At 40.1% G+C, this 20,201-nt stretch overlaps 3 protein-coding genes across 5 annotated transcripts; 2 read left to right on the top strand and 1 right to left on the bottom strand.

Moving 5' to 3' along the window:
* Positions 1-3,463: 3,463 nt before the first annotated feature.
* LOC137296821 (uncharacterized) lies at positions 3,464-8,797 on the top strand. 3 transcript variants are annotated; one of them, XM_067828690.1, is made up of 3 exons: positions 3,464-3,665; positions 3,958-4,071; positions 5,526-8,793. In XM_067828690.1, the coding sequence occupies exons 2-3, from the start codon at positions 3,981-3,983 to the stop codon at positions 7,652-7,654; spliced, it is 2,220 nt and encodes a 739-aa protein (XP_067684791.1). In that variant the 5' UTR covers positions 3,464-3,665; positions 3,958-3,980; the 3' UTR covers positions 7,655-8,793. The 3 variants fall into 3 exon arrangements, with proteins under 3 accessions (XP_067684791.1, XP_067684799.1, XP_067684806.1); XM_067828698.1 differs by having other exon boundaries at positions 3,485-3,728; positions 5,526-8,797; XM_067828705.1 differs by lacking the exon at positions 3,464-3,665 and adding an exon at positions 3,800-3,881.
* A 2,742-nt stretch (positions 8,798-11,539) lies between these two features.
* LOC137296872 (beta-1,3-galactosyltransferase 1-like) lies at positions 11,540-12,871 on the top strand. The gene has a single exon (XM_067828752.1). The coding sequence runs from the start codon at positions 11,540-11,542 to the stop codon at positions 12,476-12,478; it is 939 nt and encodes a 312-aa protein (XP_067684853.1). The 3' UTR covers positions 12,479-12,871.
* A 2,701-nt stretch (positions 12,872-15,572) lies between these two features.
* On the bottom strand, positions 15,573-19,533 carry LOC137274901 (proprotein convertase subtilisin/kexin type 5-like). The gene is made up of 2 exons (XM_067808143.1): positions 17,218-19,533; positions 15,573-16,396 (listed from the first exon to the last, which is right to left on the bottom strand). The coding sequence occupies exons 1-2, from the start codon at positions 19,531-19,533 to the stop codon at positions 16,205-16,207; spliced, it is 2,508 nt and encodes an 835-aa protein (XP_067664244.1). The 3' UTR covers positions 15,573-16,204.
* Positions 19,534-20,201: the final 668 nt, after the last annotated feature.

The following is a 20,201-nucleotide window of genomic DNA, read 5'->3' as shown; positions in this document are numbered from 1 at the left end:
GTTCTTCGAAATTGATACCAAACTGCCACATCAACAGCTTGGGTAGTCGGTGGACACTAATAAGTGGAAGTGCCCAAGGCCATCAGGTGTGGGAGTTCCGTCCCAGCGTCCTGTGATGCGCCTAGCTTCGTGGTAAGGTTACAGTCTGGCACGACACGGGTATGTCGATAGCGTCTGATGGTCAGAGACCAGACTCGACAATGTACTCTTCACATAATAGAGTAGGATTCACTTATTGTCTGCTAGTCTGCCATACAGACCCTGAAGCAAATATATCCAAGAAAGCCCACGCAAGTCTAGAAAATGTGGCAAGTCTAGATTTCCACAGCTTCTGAAAATGAAGGAAAGTCTCAGGGCTCCATTTCATTATATTATGTTACTATGAACTTTTTCAGTAAAATATGTTCATTTCAGAGACTAGTTGTTAGTCTTATGGTCCACGGGCCTGTGTGTTATTTAACGTTGTTGGGTTGGGGTTGGAAGTGTAACTGGCAACTCGAGTCTTAGAAAAAGACCCTTTGTGCAAACACAGGAACGTCACTCTGCATCAGGGTAATCCTGCCCACGTACATATTGCACGTCTCATAAGAGACATTTCGAGACAGCATAACATATACTAAAGCAAGCTCAGTTGGCCCCTTCGTTTGCTGACATTTTGAAAACCAACCCCAGTGTATATTCAATCAGTCTGTGTCTTGAACGAACCGCAACATCCTCTCCTGTATCAAAACAAATGGTGGTCACGCCGACACTGTCCTTTTCAAATATAGTGTTATTATTACAAAATAATCAGAAGACAGATAACCAAATGTTCGGATGCCATGTTCAATAACATAACCGTTTTTCTGTATGAAGTACAGTCAATTTTCGGGTTGATTAATGACACGAAGGAACCGAGACATTACCAATGGGTGAGTGAAATATGCTACCCAAGAAACGTTCCAACTCACTAGTGTAAATGTATCCATTTGCTTCATCAACTGTTCTAAACTCCATTTTGCAAAGTGTTACATTTTGTTTAGATACACTGTTTACACATGAACTGATGTATTATGAAACGAATCCGTAATGTTGAAAAAGTTATTGTCTGAGTTCAGTAAGTGATGCGCTCAGTGAAAACTGGCGAATTTTTAACAAAACTTGGCACCAAAGCGCGGTTGTTCACATGCACGATGTATGATCACGTGCAGTTTATCTTCATAAGGTCTGCAGTTTGTTCCCCTAAGTTAGTAGAGAAATTCATCTTTGATGTAACCATATATATATGCTTAGGATCTTTTTTTGTCCTGATGATAAGTCTGATATGCGATAGGGATGGACAGAGGCAGGACCAGGATTGTGCTGACGTAGCTGTGCACGATGTTTTGACGACGTTAACTGACCCGTTTAAGTGAAGAGACAATGTTAATTGCTCAAGAGTTAAGTCTGCCGTCATATATTACTGAATTCGGCTTTGCTCATCAGTACACCAAATCCCATGCTGATGGCTCCTGAAACTCAGCATAGTGTAAATGATTTGGGTAAAATTACAGGTTAAATTACTAGTTAGATGAACACTTGCCTGTTTGTCTTACAAGATAGCAGTGGGATAGCTCTCTGGTTGAAGCATTCTCTCGTCACAACCAACACCCGAGGTCGATTCCCCACATGGGTACAATGTATGAAGCCCATTATGGTGTCCTCTCCGAAACAATAATGAAATATTGCTTTGAATTGAAAGGGTGTCGAGATTACAGATTGAGAAGCGAGTTAGTTTTCCTGCAAATAGTCACAGGCCTTGAACTTGAGGGTATCTAGATTTGCTCCATTTAGGGCTTTATTGTTGCTAAAAGGGGTAAGCAGAAGGTGGAACAATGCGGTTCAGGGACTGTGAGACAGACTAACAAAACGACAGCTCTCCTTATGACGTAAACTGTCCTTGCTTTGACATTGATTAAATAATCCTAGAAAGTAGACCAAATTACGAAATCTGCATATGGTGTATCTCATTCCACCTTCTGTGTCGAAGTTCCGTGTGATTATGCTGGCGGTGGTATGCCAGCATACTTTGAGGACTAGAACCTTGGACGTTGCAGGGGGTGTAAGGTAAAGAAGAACATCTGTTCTCTTGTTTGGGGGCGATGGGGTAGCCTAGTGGTTAAAGCGTTCGCTCGTCACGTCCAAGACCCGTGTTCGATTTCCCACATGCGTACAATATGTGCAGCCCATGTCTAGTGCCCCCCCCCCCCTCCCCCCGTCGTGATATGGCTGGAACATTGCGAAAAGGCTCGTAAACCATGCTCACTCTTTCAATAGCGTTGTTTAATCATACTTTCGGTGTCTGAAATTGCATGGGGCTGCTGTAGCAGTAAATGGTCCACGAACTGAGTTTAATAGCTAGCCTGTCATTTGAGATGAGCGGATACAATGTTAGATTGTATGTGACCTAATTGTGACAATAGCTGTTCTACCAGTATACAACTGGTGATTCATTTTGAAGGTCAGCGTGAAAATATCAAATGTTTGCATGACGAAACTGTGTGACCTATCAAGTCGCAGTCTGGTGCTCAGGGAGTCTCTGAACGTTCTTGGATGATCTCAGGAGACAGAGATGTTTCAGGTAATAAAGAAATGGTACTGAAGATTTAGGGATGTTGGTGAATATGATGCAGATGCTGACATAATTCATCAACGTGTTATACACATAATGAGAAATGTCACAGCTGGACACTGATGACCAGATTCGGTTATCCTGACGTTATAGGGTATTGTTGATAACACTAACAACAGGGGTGTCTGATCTTGAGACGGCCCCCCTGTCATATTACTGGAATATTGTCGAACAACATATGAACATTTATTACCCATATGGTGAAACATAGCCAGTGCCATATATATCATATGCACATGTACACATATCACTTTTGCCCAGAAACTATTGGTTCTGTAGTTCGTCGTCTGTGACATCATTAAACTGAATGTGACGTCAATGAATAGGTTCGTCACACTTGCTCAATATGGTGTACTGTACATGTATAAAATTGATAATAAACAACTTATTACACTCGAGTATGTGTGTGTCACATGACATATAGGAGATTCGTGCCAAATTATGTTTCGTCCTCTCTCACCCTCTGGCAATACAAAATTTCACACTCGTTTCGTACAAGTCGTATGACACACTTGTTCGTGTAATAATCTCTATATGATCAAAACAAATTATGCGAGAAATTACCAGCTTGAGCTAAATATATATCGTAAAGATAAAATGGATGACCAATACAATCTCTATAATCTGGACTCCCTGCTATCCGAACGTTGCTTTCTGCAAGATGAGGGAATAAAGCTGAAGAATATTACATCATGCCCATACGACGCTGACAAGAAACATTGTCAATCCGATCGATTAGGCGAGTTTCACTACATAATGAATATGCGACAGTGACTGTAATCAATATGAAGTGTTTCAAACACCACGTGACTCAGTGTGCACAACAATAGCTACAACAAACCAGTCTGAAACGTAAAGGTGCAACAGTTCATCCTGGTGTAGACATATGACAAAATGTCGTTAGCAGGAACCGAGTTGACGGGAGGGGACATTCTCACATATGCTGTTGTAGCTTTAGTGTTGTGAGTTATTGATGTCGTATGTCCTGCAGACCTAGGCGCGGCAGATGTGCGAGGTATGCTTTAGGTCGTGTGTATACTGGCTGCTGTAAACAGTGAAAGGGACAGATGCTGCCAGGGTAAGGTCACGATGACCTCGGCGACTGCTGTCATCCATATTGTTAGTCTAATATGGGTCGCTTATTGAATCGTTGATTATTGTTTGTTGTTGTTTATTCAGCTTTTACCGATACCTCAAATGGTAGAGACATAAACAACAGCATATGTCTATGGTCAGTATTAGCTGCTTCTGCGATGGTAAATAGAGCTGTAGGTCTCAACACACTGAGTTCTCTCTTCTGTTGACAGATGACGTTCGTCAGGTGGAGGGAATGTCATCTCCCGAGACATTTGAAAGTCCCCGTATGTCGCTACTTCCGGGCGTGATAGAAGAGGATGGTGTGACTCTTCTGAAATGGGAAGGTGAGGTTATTACCCACTGGACTGCATGCCTGAGTGAATACTGGTTTACGCCGCATTATTCATGCCAGTTCACTGCAGCTTATAAACAATGCGTCTAGGCTAGGTACTTGTAGCTTGTGTGCTAAACAGTATTTAACTAGGCTGAATTATTTCTAAGACGATGTTGATGTAATGACCTGACCTGTTTTCAACGTTTTCTTCTGATGATTGAGGTATACATGTAGAATATGTACTGACAAACGATACGTAGTGTACTTGCAGAAATAAGAGACCCAGCGAGCAACGCTAACCAAACTGGCATTATAACTCTTGAGTATCTTAAGAAAATAGGTGTGAAACTGTGAACTGTGAAACTACCACAATGGTCATATCGTTAACTTCTAAGGTAGTAAAAGTTTCCTGTGCAGTCGTAGCTAACAAATTGCTTCACGCGAGGCTTCTATATTTCGAAAATGGGAAACATACGTATGCAACATATAACTGTCTGTCAATATTTGAAAGTGATATGATACAAAACGGTACCGCAAGAGCTAACGGATGAACGAACTTGATCATTTAAAGAAATTATGCTGACCAGACTTTAGTTATTCGCTGGGAAATACTTTATGACACAGAAAATTATCATTATTCTTCATCGAATGTGTAGTTGTGAAGACATGAAAAACTCGACAGAAGCTAAGATGACGTGCCTTGAGGGCTAAATACTGACGAGCTAAAAAAAACGTACGGTGATCAATCAGCTGATCAGTCGGGTTCGACATGTTATTCGTGTGTTCATTCAACCATTACACATCTTATAAAAAACGGAAATGGAACATGGAAATAACAGAATAAATGAGAATGTTTTAAAAAATGATTGACGCACAGAAGAGTATTCACGGAATAGGTAAAAACTGAAGTGTGAATCACAAAAATGTAAAACGAAAACGTAACTTGTAAATGAAAGTATAATCAATATATTCACCGCATTATACTTAAGGAATCACGCGTTTATCCGTATACTTTCTGTTTTTATTTAAACACTTTGCTATGTTTCATATGACAGTATGTCAACATTTGACTTTAAGGATATACACTTTCTGAGATGGGTTTTGTGCTTTATATCTAGCTTTGCCCTGAAGCAACGACTAAAACCGTTTAGAAATCCAAAAGATATTTTTAAAACGCTGGCAGTGACAAAATATCTTTTATGGAGACCGAGGAGTTTATTACCTTATGGACGGTTAATTATGAAGCTTTCTCAAAATTTCTTTTATTAACTAAAGTCACAGAACATGTTTAGTTTATTTTTGGTTTCTGGACTGAAGATTCTTGGGAATGGATGTCATTCTTTTCACTACAGTTTTAAATGATGCTTTTTACCAGCGGGGTATTCCAGTAGTTAATCAGTCCAAATCAGTATTAAACGTCGTCTTTAACCTCTCATGCCCATATCCGTTTTTATTCTGTCACAGAGGGATCGCAGTCTACTAAAGTTAGCAGAGTATCTACTAGGATGTATAGCTCATCAGGACGCAGAAGTGATGGAACAAGGCAAATCGCGATGGTTAAGTCAAGGAAGAAGGAAACTCGGCGCTACAAAGAATCATCTGATATAGAGTCTGCTGAATGCAATGCTAAAATATCTGAATTCGCAAAGATGAGGTCAAAACTTGCAGATGAAGTCGGATGTGATGAAGACGAGCTGGGAGACTGGCTGGAACTAAGCAAACATGCAAGGAAGCTTCAGCAGGCGATACATACCGCTGATGTACAGATACAGAGGCAATCTGGACTTTTTGATGAAAAGGGGATTGAAACTGATCAAAAGAATAACGAAGGTGAATTTAAATCGCAGTCTAAATTATGGACGACTGAGCCACACGATAGAGAGAAGATCAGCGAGAAAGCATCACTGGTGGATATAGATCAACAAAATATGCCACACAAACAAGACACTGAACTTGGAGTTGATTCCAATCTGGGGATGGACGTACCTTCCATGTCAAAGGCCAGACATCTACAACAACATAAGCTTAGAGCAGATAAACTTCCGGAACTGTCTGAAGATGATAATGAAGAGTGCGATGCAGAAGTTGCAAGCATGGATCTTGAAAAGTGCGAGGAGTTTGAAAAGAGTCTGATGGGGTTGACTGACGAAGAAGAGGAACTGAGGATGTTTGAAGAACTGGAGGCAAGGCTTGCGCAGGATGAAAAGAGGGACGACAAACCAGAGAAAGGTGAATCAGGCATTCCTGACAGCCATGGTGACAATCAGACAACGAGCAAGGGTGAATCAGACACCTCTGTAAGACAAGAGGAGAGTTACAATGTAAAATATGCACCAGATGTCGGCGGTGAAGGTGAAGACTTGATTATTTCACAAAATACAGATAAAGCAAAGGCTGGGACAAACACTGAAACGACAACCATTGTTGAGCAGGTATCTGACATTGTAGGTCATTCAGAAGGTTCGCCAGAGCGTTCATACAAGGAGAATAAACCTGTATGTCAGTCCCCAGAAGGTTTACAGATTGTCGGCATTTCAGGGAGCAGTGTGGCCGATTCTGAACATAGGAACCTCCTACATACTAAAATGCACAGTGCAAATGCCTCTGCAATAGTGAAGGATGACAACTTGTTGCAGAATGCTGCTGAGGATAAACAAAACGAGGGTGAAGACGGTGATGCAAATGATGCGAATATAGCAACAAGAGTATCTCCCGATGAGGTATTCACCGATAATAGTTCGAAAGAAGTCAAAGATGCATTTAAAGACATCACCGGTGAGGATAGTGGTGAAGATTTGCATGCACGTTTGTCACGGATAGACAATACCGTTTATCGGTCTCCAGAGGATGTACTGCCTGAGAGACCGCTGTTATGTGATGAACACACAAGAACCGCATCCTCTTCCTTACGTCCGTCACAGTCCAGTGCAGTGGACGCACAACAAAACGACCTTCATCCAGATCACACTAGTCAGAGCACATCTGACCCATCAAGCCCTGAGAGACATAAGGACGAGAGCTCCATGGTACTTGGTGAAGACGCGATTAATGCAACGCCAGTTCCCATTTGTGCAGTGGGTGACCACGGTCCCAGTACTGTAGAACATATAACTGCACATCCTTGTAGTCAAGATGGCACTGATGTTGATAATCCTAGTGCGGGATGGCTGCAGTATGATCAACAGTCACTAGATGAAGACTATAAAGATGCTGAAACCGACCGACCTGTCTCATTAAAGCAATCACACTTCATGCTAGATTTAATACCTTCTTCTGAAATCGGTACTGATGTTGACGCGCCAGCAAGGGTTGGTATTGAACACACAGATGAACCATCGACAACAGATGAGTTTGAGACACCCCCTAGCGGAATGTCACCTTGCGAGACGCCCCCGAGAGCTCTCTCACCTTGTGCACCTACTCCTAGTGAGAGCCCGCCTCGCCGCATGTCCACACCGGAAGCTGATGATATAGTGAAAAGGAGGTCTCCAAAAGGAAGAGTCTCCCCATCTAAGCGTTTTAGTGAAGGGGCAAACAAACAAAATAAACCATCAGATGTAAGTCAAAAGACAGATTCATGTGTCTTGTCCTAATGGTTTTAAATGCAAAGAACAAACCTATGTTGTCAGTTCATTGGTCATGGTCCAAAAGGTGTGCAAATATTCAACTCCATGTGGAGGACTAACTGATGTGTGTGAGATCATGCTTAACGAGTTACTTTGCGCTGTAGTTGTCGGTGGGCGTCCTGGGAGTCATTTAGAGAGGTGCTGCTTTAAGATGGGAAATTATCGGCAGTGACACATACACGAACACGCATATGCACGCACGCAAACATACAGAACAAGAGTAAAATATTGATATTCAATATCCTTTTCGCTCAAATTACGCTGTATCACTGTTAATGTACAAAAGAAGTCTGTTTGACCTCCCACATTCGACAGTCTTATTTTCCTTAGGCTGTGGTCCTCCATTCACAGCACTGTTTCTTCCCGAAATCTTTCTTAATACAATATTTGTACTTCCTTTTTGTTCTTAATTTATGTTACAATGTATAAAGTGGCGATTGCTGTGACGGGTTTTATGGTGTCGGACTTGCATATATTTTCCCGTGCAATATTCACTTTGTATTGTTATACTTCTTATTGAGCTTCATTGTGATAATCTCTTAAGCACAAAGTGGTGTGATATTCTTGTGCAGGACATGCTTTTTACCAAGATGTAAAACTCAAACTGTTGTCTCATGTTTCTTATGCTAATTTTGGTTGTTCAATGTCTAGAACACAAATGGTTTTCAATTGTTTCTGGTGGTTATTGTGGTTGTTCAATGCCTAGAGCACAAATGGTGTTCAATGCTTAGAGCACAAATCTTTTTCATGTATTTCTGATGCAAATTTTGTTTGTTCAATGCCTAATGTACAAATGGTGTTCAATGCCTAAAGCACAAATGTTTTTCCTTAATGTTCTTAGGTACAAATGCTAAATGCACAAACTGTTTTGTTGTGATGATTCCGAAAGTCCATTATAAATGAAGATTGTTTCGACAGGTAAGTAGTCGACAGATATTGATATTTGCAAGGCGCAGTGTATACTGCTGAAACCTATACAGTACAGATGTATTGATGTTTGGGGGATGTAAGCCACCACGCTATATAGAAAACGTTATGTATATTGCAATACGAAGCCTGTTAATGTAGGTTTATGAGACCACATCAATAAAGTTCATTGCAGAATATGAAGCATTTGCTGTTGTCTGTATGATCATGTCGTCTAGTCCAAGGCAGAGTTTTAAGTTCGAGTTCACTGACCACACTGCCGTACGAACATACACAAATGTGTGACGACAAACTAACTTTGGAGGGGTGTCAGTTGTTTGAATTTAAAGTTTCCCGTTATAAGGCCTTCAGTGTATATTTGGTTTGGTGTCATATTGAATTTGGTACATACACACATTTGATTTAACTGTAGAAAAGTTAACTGGTTTGTTCCCGCCGAAAATGAGTAGTGAGTGAGCGAGATACAAGTTTGCACAGCAGTCAACAATATTCCTGCTATATGGCGGCGGTCTAAATAATCGAGTCTGGACCAGACACTCCAGTAATCAACAGCATGAACAACGATCTATACAACTGGGATACGATGACATGTATCAGTGATCTATACAACTGGGATACGATGACATGTATCAGTGATCTATACAACTGGGATACGATGACATGTATCACTGATCTATACAACTGGGATACGATGACATGTATCAGTGATCTATACAACTGGGATACGATGACATGTATCAGTGATCTATACAACTGGGATACGATGACATGTATCAGTGATCTATACAACTGGGACACGATGACATGTATCAGTGATCTATACAACTGGGATACGATGACATGTATCAGTGATCTATACAACTGGGATACGATGACATGTATCACTGATCTATACAACTGGGACACGATGACATGTATCAGTGATCTATACAACCGGGACACGATGACATGTATCAGTGATCTATACAACTGGGACACGATGACATGTATCAGTGATCTATACAACTGGGACACGATGACATGTATCAATGATCTATACAACTGGGATACGATGACATGTATCAGTGATCTATACAACTGGGACACGATGACATGTATCAGTGATCTATACAACTGGGATACGATGACATGTATCAGTGATCTATACAACTGGGACACGATGACATGTATCAATGATCTATACAACTGGGACACGATGACATGTATCAGTGATCTATACAACTGGGACACGATGACATGTATCAACGATCTATACAACTGGGATACGATGACATGTATCAGTGATCTATACAACTGGGACACGATGACATGTATTAGTGATCTATACAACTGGGATACGATGACATGTATGAACTAAGTCAGCGAGCTTGACCACCAGATCCCGTTAGTCGTCTCTTACGACAAACATGCGTTACTGAAGATCAGTTCTAACCCGATTCTTCACGGGTTCCGGCAGAAATTGCCTGGTGAGGTCACTTGTTAGAGACTAAAACTGAGATCACTCTGAACGCCATGTACAGAGCGCCTAAATATGATTTCCAAGGACGATCCATCTGTGAAAACCTATCAATCATATTTTACTTGCTTTTTTACCTGGTCATCCATAATTGTGGCATGCGATGTAGGTGGGTTAGCACTACGACACAAACATCTGTCCGGGGTACCTCAACTAACCCAACTCCTTGTATCTGATGAATGGCTGGATATTGCAACATATTACTTTATACAGCACAAGGCTGTGTTACTGTTCCTCAGGCCTAAGGATAGGATTAGTCCCGCTAATTGTTATGGAACAGCGTCACCATTACTTAGGGGCAGATGTCAGGCTCTGTCACAGATGAGGTCACCTCAAGTCGTTGAACTGTAAGTGAGCCGTATAACATCAGTCTATCACTCCCTGTAATTCAGACACACTTATCAGTTTGACATTAACTACACACCTTGTGTATCTTATGTCATTAGCATGATTGTAGAATACAACCAATCTTAGACACAGATGCATTGATACATTGGAGGACAATAATTCTAATTTACAATTACAACTGTTCTATTTAGTTCAATGTGGATGCTAGACGTTCAGACTCTGAGAAACTGAACACTTTGTCTCGGCACCATGCACCACTGCGCAAGGTTACGGCCCTTAGACACGAACGGATCTTTGGATCATTGGGTTCAAATGTCGTGATACATCTGAATAAAAGTTTCAAATAAAGTGAACTACAGTACCCGGACGCCATTATTTGAATAAGTTTTAGTTCACAACCAGTGTCTTTCAGGGCTCACGACAACGCTAGAACAGAAAGTGGGTTTCTAGCTGTAAAAGTGTATGGTATGTTATATTGTTAATATGGAATTGATCATTTGCTGGTAATCTTTTATTCTGTTTATACTTGTTTGAATCAATGAGTCACGACAGCGATTTCTCCCAGAGTGCTATGGATAGTTTACAACGTGTTGCCTGTTTTATTGAATATCCTAGTCGCGGATAGTTTGTTAGGTGTAAGTGAGCCAGCAGTCATGTGAACGTGAACGTCGCAATATTTCAAGCATGGATATGCAGGGAAAGGAAACTTTACAACGAAAAAAGAAAATGTGTTTGACGGAATGATTTTCAGTGTTGACATGTAAAGTCAAAGCATGTTGGATGTTTATTTGAAACCTCGGTTGATGCCGTGTGTGTAGTCGATATATTGTGTCTGTGTTTTTCCTTCAGTCGTCACATCAGAGATCACACTGGACGAAACAGATATTGCTATTCAAGCAAAAATACATTATCCATAAAAGATACGTTTTCCGCACTTACCGGAGGTGGCATTTCGAGGGCATGATTGTTGTGTAGCTCATCCGACAATGAAGGAATGTTTATCTGTGTACTGTAGATCAATGGATCGGGTTTCATTTCCGACTGTCCAGCATACCTAAAGGATGAGGGTTTCGAGATTAAAACGGCCTCTTTGGGCAGTTACTGTAATACTCATCCTCACAGTGATCCGTCGTCTTCTCAAACCCCAAAACGTGTTTGAAACTTCAGTTCTGGAATGGTTTAAAATTGAACATGAATCAAAAGATCCGTTATTGAACTTACATCAGTTCGCCTTCTCCTTGAGTGCAAATGTATGTGAAAGGAATCCCAGCATTTTAATTTTTGTGCACTCCTCGACAAATTCTGTAGAGCTGAGAGACGCTGCTCGGAGAACATGGATGACTCTAACAGACAGCGGCAACGTGTCAATGGCTACTGTCTTTATGGTTGGTATGACAACAAACGGGACCATTCAGAAGTCAGTCTACTCCGAGGCTAGCATCTACGGAGATATTGTTCAAGCTAATTTCATTGACAACTACCGCAATCTCACATATAAACACATCATGGCATATGACTGGATACTAGCAAACTGCCCTAACATCAAGCTAATTATCAAGCTAGATCACGATGTCCTTGTAAATGTGCCATACTTAATCAAGTTCGTTCATCAGAATGGTTACAGGCGAGATTTTCTGTATTGTTCGGTGTCAAAAACTCCAGTAGTTTTACGAAATCCTAAAATGAAATGGTATGTGAATGAAAGCGTGTATCCCTTTAAAGTGTATCCCGATCATTGTGCCGGGAGAGCTTATATGATCTCGTTAGATGCCGCCAGACGATTGCACAAGGCCTCATGTAACGTGCGTTTCTACTGGATAGACGACGTTTACGTCACAGGTATCCTTGCACTGAAGGCAGGCCTCGTGCCTCAGCCGTTTGCAAAGGGCCATGGCTATCTTGCACCTATATTTGTAAAGCCGGACATTCATCAGTTGTTATTTATTGGTGTAGGATCGCCGAGGAGAGCTCAAAGGTTTTGGAGGTACTTGCAATCTTAGAAATTCCTATCGTCTCCAGAGAGATTAATTGCTCTACCTGGCAGGTGTGGGGTATGATTACTTTTCTTGATGTATTGGCATCACCAGTACAGCACTGAGCATATATTAACTAAATTTATATCACCTCGACGTCTGATTTTGGTGTAAGGAACCCTTTTCTGTAATACACCTAAAACCTCTTGAATAAAATTGCTAAAACGACTTTATTATGAAGACATAAAACCAAACTCTCCGTGTTTCATAGATCAATGATTATAACTGAACTGTTCAGTGTTCATGTACTTTTCATAATGCCAAGAGACTTGGCAGCTGTAATTCTTGATAAAGTCAGTAATACTAGAACAGATTCCATGTCATGTTGGAGCGTTGCTTCTTCCTGAACAACAGCATTGAATAAAATTGTAAAAGAATCATGCTATTTTATTATCTTCTTTGAGAGGCATGTTTAGAAGTTGGTGAATCAGATAAGGACAAAACTGAATTATATGGATGAACAATTTCTTTAGTCAGTTTGAGCGACGTTTCGACACAGCTTCTTGTGTCGTTGTCAAGCAAGTGAGAGGCAGAGAAGACAATTATTTTGTCGAAAGCTAAAGTAATCTCATGTCCACATAAAATTGAAAATAGCATTGCACTCTTGGCACGACTACTTTAAGAAGATCTTTGATTGGGACTCCAGTATGACTTCTTGTGACCCTATAGACGATAGTAGCAGCATTTCTATACCTGAAAGTCAGGCACAGGACATAACTAATGACATTTTCAGTGCACACATTAGCCGTGAGGAAATACAGTCAAGTATCAAAGTCAAGAAAACTTAAGTCTAGTTACACTGCTGGGGAAGACCTCATAATTTACGAGTTTTTTTTAAATGCTCTTGTCATATCATCATACCTTACTTCGAAATCATATTCAACACATTTTATGATAATGGATCAGTCCCTATAAAATGGGCAAAATCACTAATTCTGCCCCTGCATAAATGGCTATTAAAACAATCCGGAAAATTATTGCATCATTTCCCTTTAAGATATTCTTTGTAAAATTTATACAGACACTTTAAATAACCGCTTGGTATTCTGGTCAGACAGTTTGGGTTTGAAGAATGAGCAGGCTTCCGAGCAGTCTATACTACCACGGACAATGTATTTGTTCTTCAATCAGTAATTTGTAAATATGTTTCCAAGAAAGGTGGCAAATTGTATGCAAGTGTTGCAGATTTCTCCAAAGCATTTGACTCAGTATATAGGAACAAATTACGGTATGTATTTAGTAAACACGGTTTTCACTAAACAATGACCAGGCTTTAATGAATTATGCATTTTGATGTTTGCTGATGATGTGCTGTTTTTCTCAGGGCCAGTAATTGGTCTACCCAGACAATTAATGCTCTAGAACCCTACTGCAATAAATGCGCCTTAAATGTCAACCTTGATAAAACTAAAATAATGAAACATGGACATATAAATCAACTACACTTGAATTTGTTACATCCTACCAGTAGCTTGGGGTATCATTCAAAAGAACTCTACACTGATCCCTCTCTGCCGAAAACACTTCATTTAGGGCAAAGAAAGCTTTTATGTCTATTACAAATGCCTTTAAGGACTTGCCATGCGATATCTGCTTCAAAGTGTTTGACTGTGAGATACTACCTATATTATTATATTGGTCAGTATTATGGGGTTTTCACAAACATGGCTGCTTGGAAAGAGTATTATTTCATGCATGTAAACGGGGATTCCGCGAATGTCAACACCAAATACAATTGTACTTGGAGAAACTGGTAGGTACTCTGTCTATGTGTACGCTCTTAAACGTTGTATTGCTTATTGATTTAATATCCTCTTCATGTGCTCTTCACTCTACACATCTAAAGCCTAAAAACTGTTATGTAAGCTAGATTCAAACGCAAGCGCCGAGCGCAAAATAGGTTCAGTTGGGCTTCGCATGTGAAAACGGTTCTGTTTAGATTTGGACTTGGCTACGCGTGGATATGTCAGGGAGTTGGAAATCAACATCATTTCTTAAATTTACTTATAAGGAGAAACAAAGATTGCATTATAAAGGAGTGGCATGTAGAACTTGAAAATAGCCCCTGCTCATTTACTTATTCCCTGTTTATAGCACATTTCATGTGCGAACGCTTTATCAATCTTAAGAAAGTAAGAATAGCCATGTCACAGTTTCGTTCCCTTGTTTATGACTTAAGTTGTTATAAGGGAAAGTTTCATAAGAAATCTACTCTGTGCAAATACTGTAAATTGAATGTCCTGGAAGATGAATACCATGTTCCTCTAATCTGTGATAATTATGGAAACATTAGAAGCAAGTATATTCCTCGCTATTTTACGAAACAAACGTCAAAACTTTAATGTATCCAGCTATTGTCAACTTCCTATCAGATTTTTATTGAAAATATTGCTTTGAGTATCTACCATCCCACTTTCAAGAGAAATCCATTCTGCCGTTGAACTGTGTATATACTTGTACTATGGGCCTGTGGCCTTCAGTTCTGAATAAAGATTGACTGATCTGTAACAAATAGTAATATACAATCCATTCTAAATTTCAGTAGAATACATGTAAACCTCAACCGTCTCTGTTATTTGTAAGAAAGATTTCGTGATATGTCGTCTATATGTTCAAGTTACACTTGTGTTGGTAACTGTATTTAAGAATGACGGTAATGATGAAAATACCAATACAAGTTAACAATACCACAAATCATTGTTACCATCTGACAACACAAAGCAAGTGTGTGTGTATGTGTGTGTGTGTGTGTGTGTGTGTGTGTGTGTGTGTGTGTGTGTTTTACATAACTTGGATTATGACGAAGTGAAATCCAAGCACGATATGTGAGTATGTGAGTATGTGAATATGTGGGTATGTGAGTATGCAGTCTACAAAGTGAAAACTTAAACCTGCCTTGACCTCATTCACTATTTTAACACAGATATTGACATGCAAAACATGTTTGAAAGTATATTATCTGGCCAAAGAACGAGTATGCGCTATGAACATTTAAAGGAAGGAGTTTGAATAACAGAGATTGACAGAATTTGTTAAAGTCGTACACTAAAATATGGAATTGTGTCATCGACAAATCAAACATTTTAATGTAAGATTAAACATACATATATACAAATATAACTGTGTCATTCAGTATTTCTTGGGTACATTATTAAAATGTGAAACAATACAACTTGAAATACGAAAAAGGTATGAGAATTTTAAATATTATACGAATGCCGATATAAGAGTGATGATACGGTACGTATGGCGATACTAAAATGGTTAATTCTAACACCAGCTATAAACCCTCCTTGAGATCAAAACAAAATCATTTAAAAATATTTCGTCAAATTCCGCCATCTTTTTCCAATATTCATTTGGAAATGAGATAACTGAGTTAATACACAGACTTTGTGAATGTTAATAAAATGCTATGGCTTTGTTTGACACAGTTACTGAAGCAAGAATTTCTGAGAAGCTTAATAAGTAAATACGTATGCATATATATTTAATCATCAAACAAGTCTTTCATGACAGATATCGCCATTCGGCAATATTCAAAGTAAAACACCGATGTATCGTGGCCCATTTGAGGTATCGTATCAGGATATACAACAATGTAAAGCTTCGTGTCGATTCACTGTATCTGCGGCCCACGTATCGATGCATCGATGCGTATCGATGAATCGTCATATCACTTGTAGATATATGTCATATTTCATTGTGATTGATTTCATCCGTTTCTTTAATGAAACAGACATTTTCGATTGAACCCACAACTTCTTCATTGTCAGGTGTATGGAATGCTCTGGTCTCGACATCGTTGGTATGATCACAGCTTTCGCAAACTTCATGTTCTTCAAAACCCTGGTTTTCATAGACGTGCCTCCTAGTTTTGGTAGTCTGAAAATAGAAACAACATCATATCTATGAACATGTTTTTTTCCACGTATGAAACAAACTTACATGCATGCAAAAAGTACATGTCTAGAGACAATCTCAGGCTCATATAGCAACGAAGAAAAATTGTGAATTTTACAGCAAAAGTTCGGTTTTTGATAAAAAAATGTCTTAAGCGAACTCATATGTCGTTACTGACCTTCATCAGTAATAACTTAAAAACTCGAAAGCTTAATTTATACAAAATTAATTTTAGTATTTGAAATTCAACGACGAAAATCAAAATCGTGATTTTGTGTATTTGGGTCTTGCTTCACTAACCCTCTTTTGCAAATAAATTGCATGAACACAAAGTATACACCCCAATGTGTTAAACGCCGAATGTTACATGTTATGAGAAGATACATGCTACGGACTGATAATTGTGTTTGTGGTTTCCCTGCTGAACAGTTACCAACACTTAGTATCGTCAACATTTGATAGTAAGTAACCGTTCATATTTTAAGTCTAGTGAAGGCTGTAAGAAGCATGAACAATGTACATGATGCTCTCCACCCACCCCTACCCCGCCCTAAAATATATGATGTTTAAGCATGACATTTTAATATCAATATGTACAAAATTGCTTACCTCACTAATACATGTGTACAAAATGCAAAATTGATGATCGACCCAAACCCCATCTTCCTCCACCCCCCACCCCCCTGCCCCCCAACTCCGTCTCCCCAGAAGAATACGGGTGCCCTCCCTCTCATCAATACCAGAAGGATATAGATTCCGCCTGTACCATTCTCCATCAGTTAATATAATTTAAATAATATTACCAATATCGTCTTTATTCTGTCGTCAGATGTTCTTACTCCATTCCTTGGAATCGTCATACAGAGGCAAATGGCGGTGCAGACCACAAGCGCCCCAAGCATCAGTGTCAGTAGAAGTGGAAGATTTGGCTGTGTTAGACACGTCTTTGTATATGCTGCGATTGTTTCTTTTGTTCCATGTGGACATGACGACAAACAATTTCCTTCATATTCAAACTTATTTCTTTCATGACACGTAAATCCATAGATGCATTCCTTGCCATCTAGGAGTTTTCCGGATTCACACTCAATGCATTCCGTGCCAGTGGCTCTCTGACCTGATGGGCATTGCTGGTGACAAATTCCACCGCTGCGGTATGGGGCTTCCTCGGGACAAGTGTTTAGACATTGTCCCTCGTACACCATGTTACCTCTCGAGGTGCACCAATCATTGTTGAAACATGTGTAATTTTGCTTGACCGTATTCGTAGGACATCTGTATTCACAAACCCCATTACTGATATATGGTGCATCTTCAGGACAGGTGGTTAGACATTTTCCATTGAAGAAAAGGTTACCTTTCGACGTGCACCAGTCTTTACTGAAACAATTGTAATTTTGTTTCACTGTACTCGATGGACATCTATTGAGACAAATTCCACCACTGATGTAAGGTGCTTCTTCAGGACAGGTGGTTAGACATTTTCCATCGAAGAGAAGGTTACCTTTCGACGTGCACCAGTCTTTACTGACACAATTGTAGTTTTGTTTCACTGTACTCGATGGACATCTATTGAGACAAATTCCACCACTGATGTAAGGTGCTTCTTCAGGACAGGTGGTTAGACATTTTCCATCGAAGAGAAGGTTACCTTTCGACGTGCACCAGTCTTTACTGACACAATTGTAGTTTTGTTTCACTGTACTCGATGGACATCTATTGAGACAAATTCCACCACTGATGTAAGGTGCTTCTTCAGGACAGGTGGTTAGACATTTTCCATCGAAGAGAAGGTTACCTTTCGACGTGCACCAGTCTTTACTGACACAATTGTAGTTTTGTTTCACTGTACTCGATGGACATCTATTGAGACAAATTCCACCACTGATGTAAGGTGCCCCTTCAGGACAGGTGGTTAGACATGTTCCGTTGAAGACAAAGCTACCTTGCGATATGCACCGATCACTGGTGATACACATGATATTTTGTCTTACTGTTTTAACAGGGCAGGCTGATACACAATAAGTTGCTCCATATGTTTCCGAAGTCGAAAGTGGCGCTGTCTCTGGACAACCTGTAAGGCATGTGTTATTGTATATAACCTTACGTCTGCATTGATGTTTGAATACACAAAGCTTGTCGTCCGCAACCTTGCCCAGTGGACATACCGCAAAGCAGACTTTTCCGTCAATATATGGTGCTTCCGCTGGACAGGATTCAACACAAGTACCATTAAAAACATACATATAGAGATAATCAAAATGTGTACACGTTATTGTTGGTATACATTCTTTGTGATACAACACTGTTTGCCTAGGACATTCATCCACACAGGCTTTACCACTAACGTAACGGGGACATTCCGCAATGCATGTTTTATTGTGTACAAGTTGCCCTTTCTGTGTGCAGACAGAATCCTCAAGGCAGGTGGACATTGAGGTATTGAGAACAGTTCCCAATGGACACTCGCTGTGACATTGTCCTTCATAGACGTTTGGGGCGTCAGGAGAACAGGATCCCACACATGATCTGTTTTGAATAACCTTCCCTTTTTCATGTACACATCTGTGTTGTGTAATACACTGGTGATTGTAGGACACTTTCCCGTCCCGACAGTCCGAGACACACCATCCAGAATCAACATATGGAAATCCAGGCGGGCACTGACCCGTACATGTGTTGTTGAAGATGACCTTCCCACCTTCAGTGCAGCTGTGGGGATTTACGCAGTGAGTAGTGTTGGTGATGGTTTGATGTGGACAATTATGAACACAGATATCAGACATTGTGACCAAAGTCCCAAGTGGACAGGAGTCAACACAACTCCCATTGTATACGAACATATCCTTAGCTGTACATTGTGTTGAGTTTAAACAGCTGGAGCCGTTTACCACCGTGTCATCCGGACATGATCTGTGGCAGGTGCGGTCATCATTAGATAGGTAAAATGCTCTTGGACAGGCGCGAAGACAGTAGCCATTAGATATGACAAAACCTCTTTCAAGGCATTCTTTCTTTAAAAAGCATCTCCAGTCATCTAATGCCTTTACATAAGCTTCCGGACAGTATTGTGTAGATCCACGTGTAAGAAAACCGAAAAGCAGACAATAGACTGGCATCGAGCTTGAGAGCTCCATTTCAAACAGACTTAAAATTTCCGAGACTTTGACTTCTTTTCGTTGATCTTCCTTATTACTTCATGTAGCGTTGACGTTCTCCTCTGGGTTAATCTGAAGTAAAAAAAAGACAAATAATTGTGACATACATGGTCATAGAGTTGATTAAACAAACTGACATTATGACATGTGACTATTCACGTGGTCGCTGTATGCAATAGGCCCATGTGGTCAGTGGTGACAAGACTTGTGGATAATTGTGACGTATGGCAATATAGCATATACGTTTAATGGTGACATGTGTAGCAATGTACCACACGTGGAAAGTGGTGACACGTGTAGTAATATACGACACGTGCTTAATGGTGACATGTGTAGCGATATACTATGTGTGGCCAATTGTGACATGTGTAGTGATGTACCAAATGTGGGTAATGGTGAAATGTATAGCAATATATGACATGCGGTTTAAGGTGACATGCGATGTACCACATGTGGCAATGGTGACATGTGTTGCAATATATCCCATGTGTTTAATGCTCACATGTATTGTGAAATACTACATGTAATTAATGGTAAAATGTGTATCAATGTGCCACATGTGCTTTATGGTGACATGTGATATACCAAATGTGGTCAATGATGACACGTCGCAATATACCACTTGTGAC

The sequence above is a fragment of the Haliotis asinina genome, chromosome 1, assembly GCF_037392515.1.
Source record: "Haliotis asinina isolate JCU_RB_2024 chromosome 1, JCU_Hal_asi_v2, whole genome shotgun sequence".
NCBI classification, from domain to species: domain Eukaryota; kingdom Metazoa; phylum Mollusca; class Gastropoda; order Lepetellida; family Haliotidae; genus Haliotis; species Haliotis asinina.
This window is presented reverse-complemented; position numbering and strand designations above follow the sequence as displayed.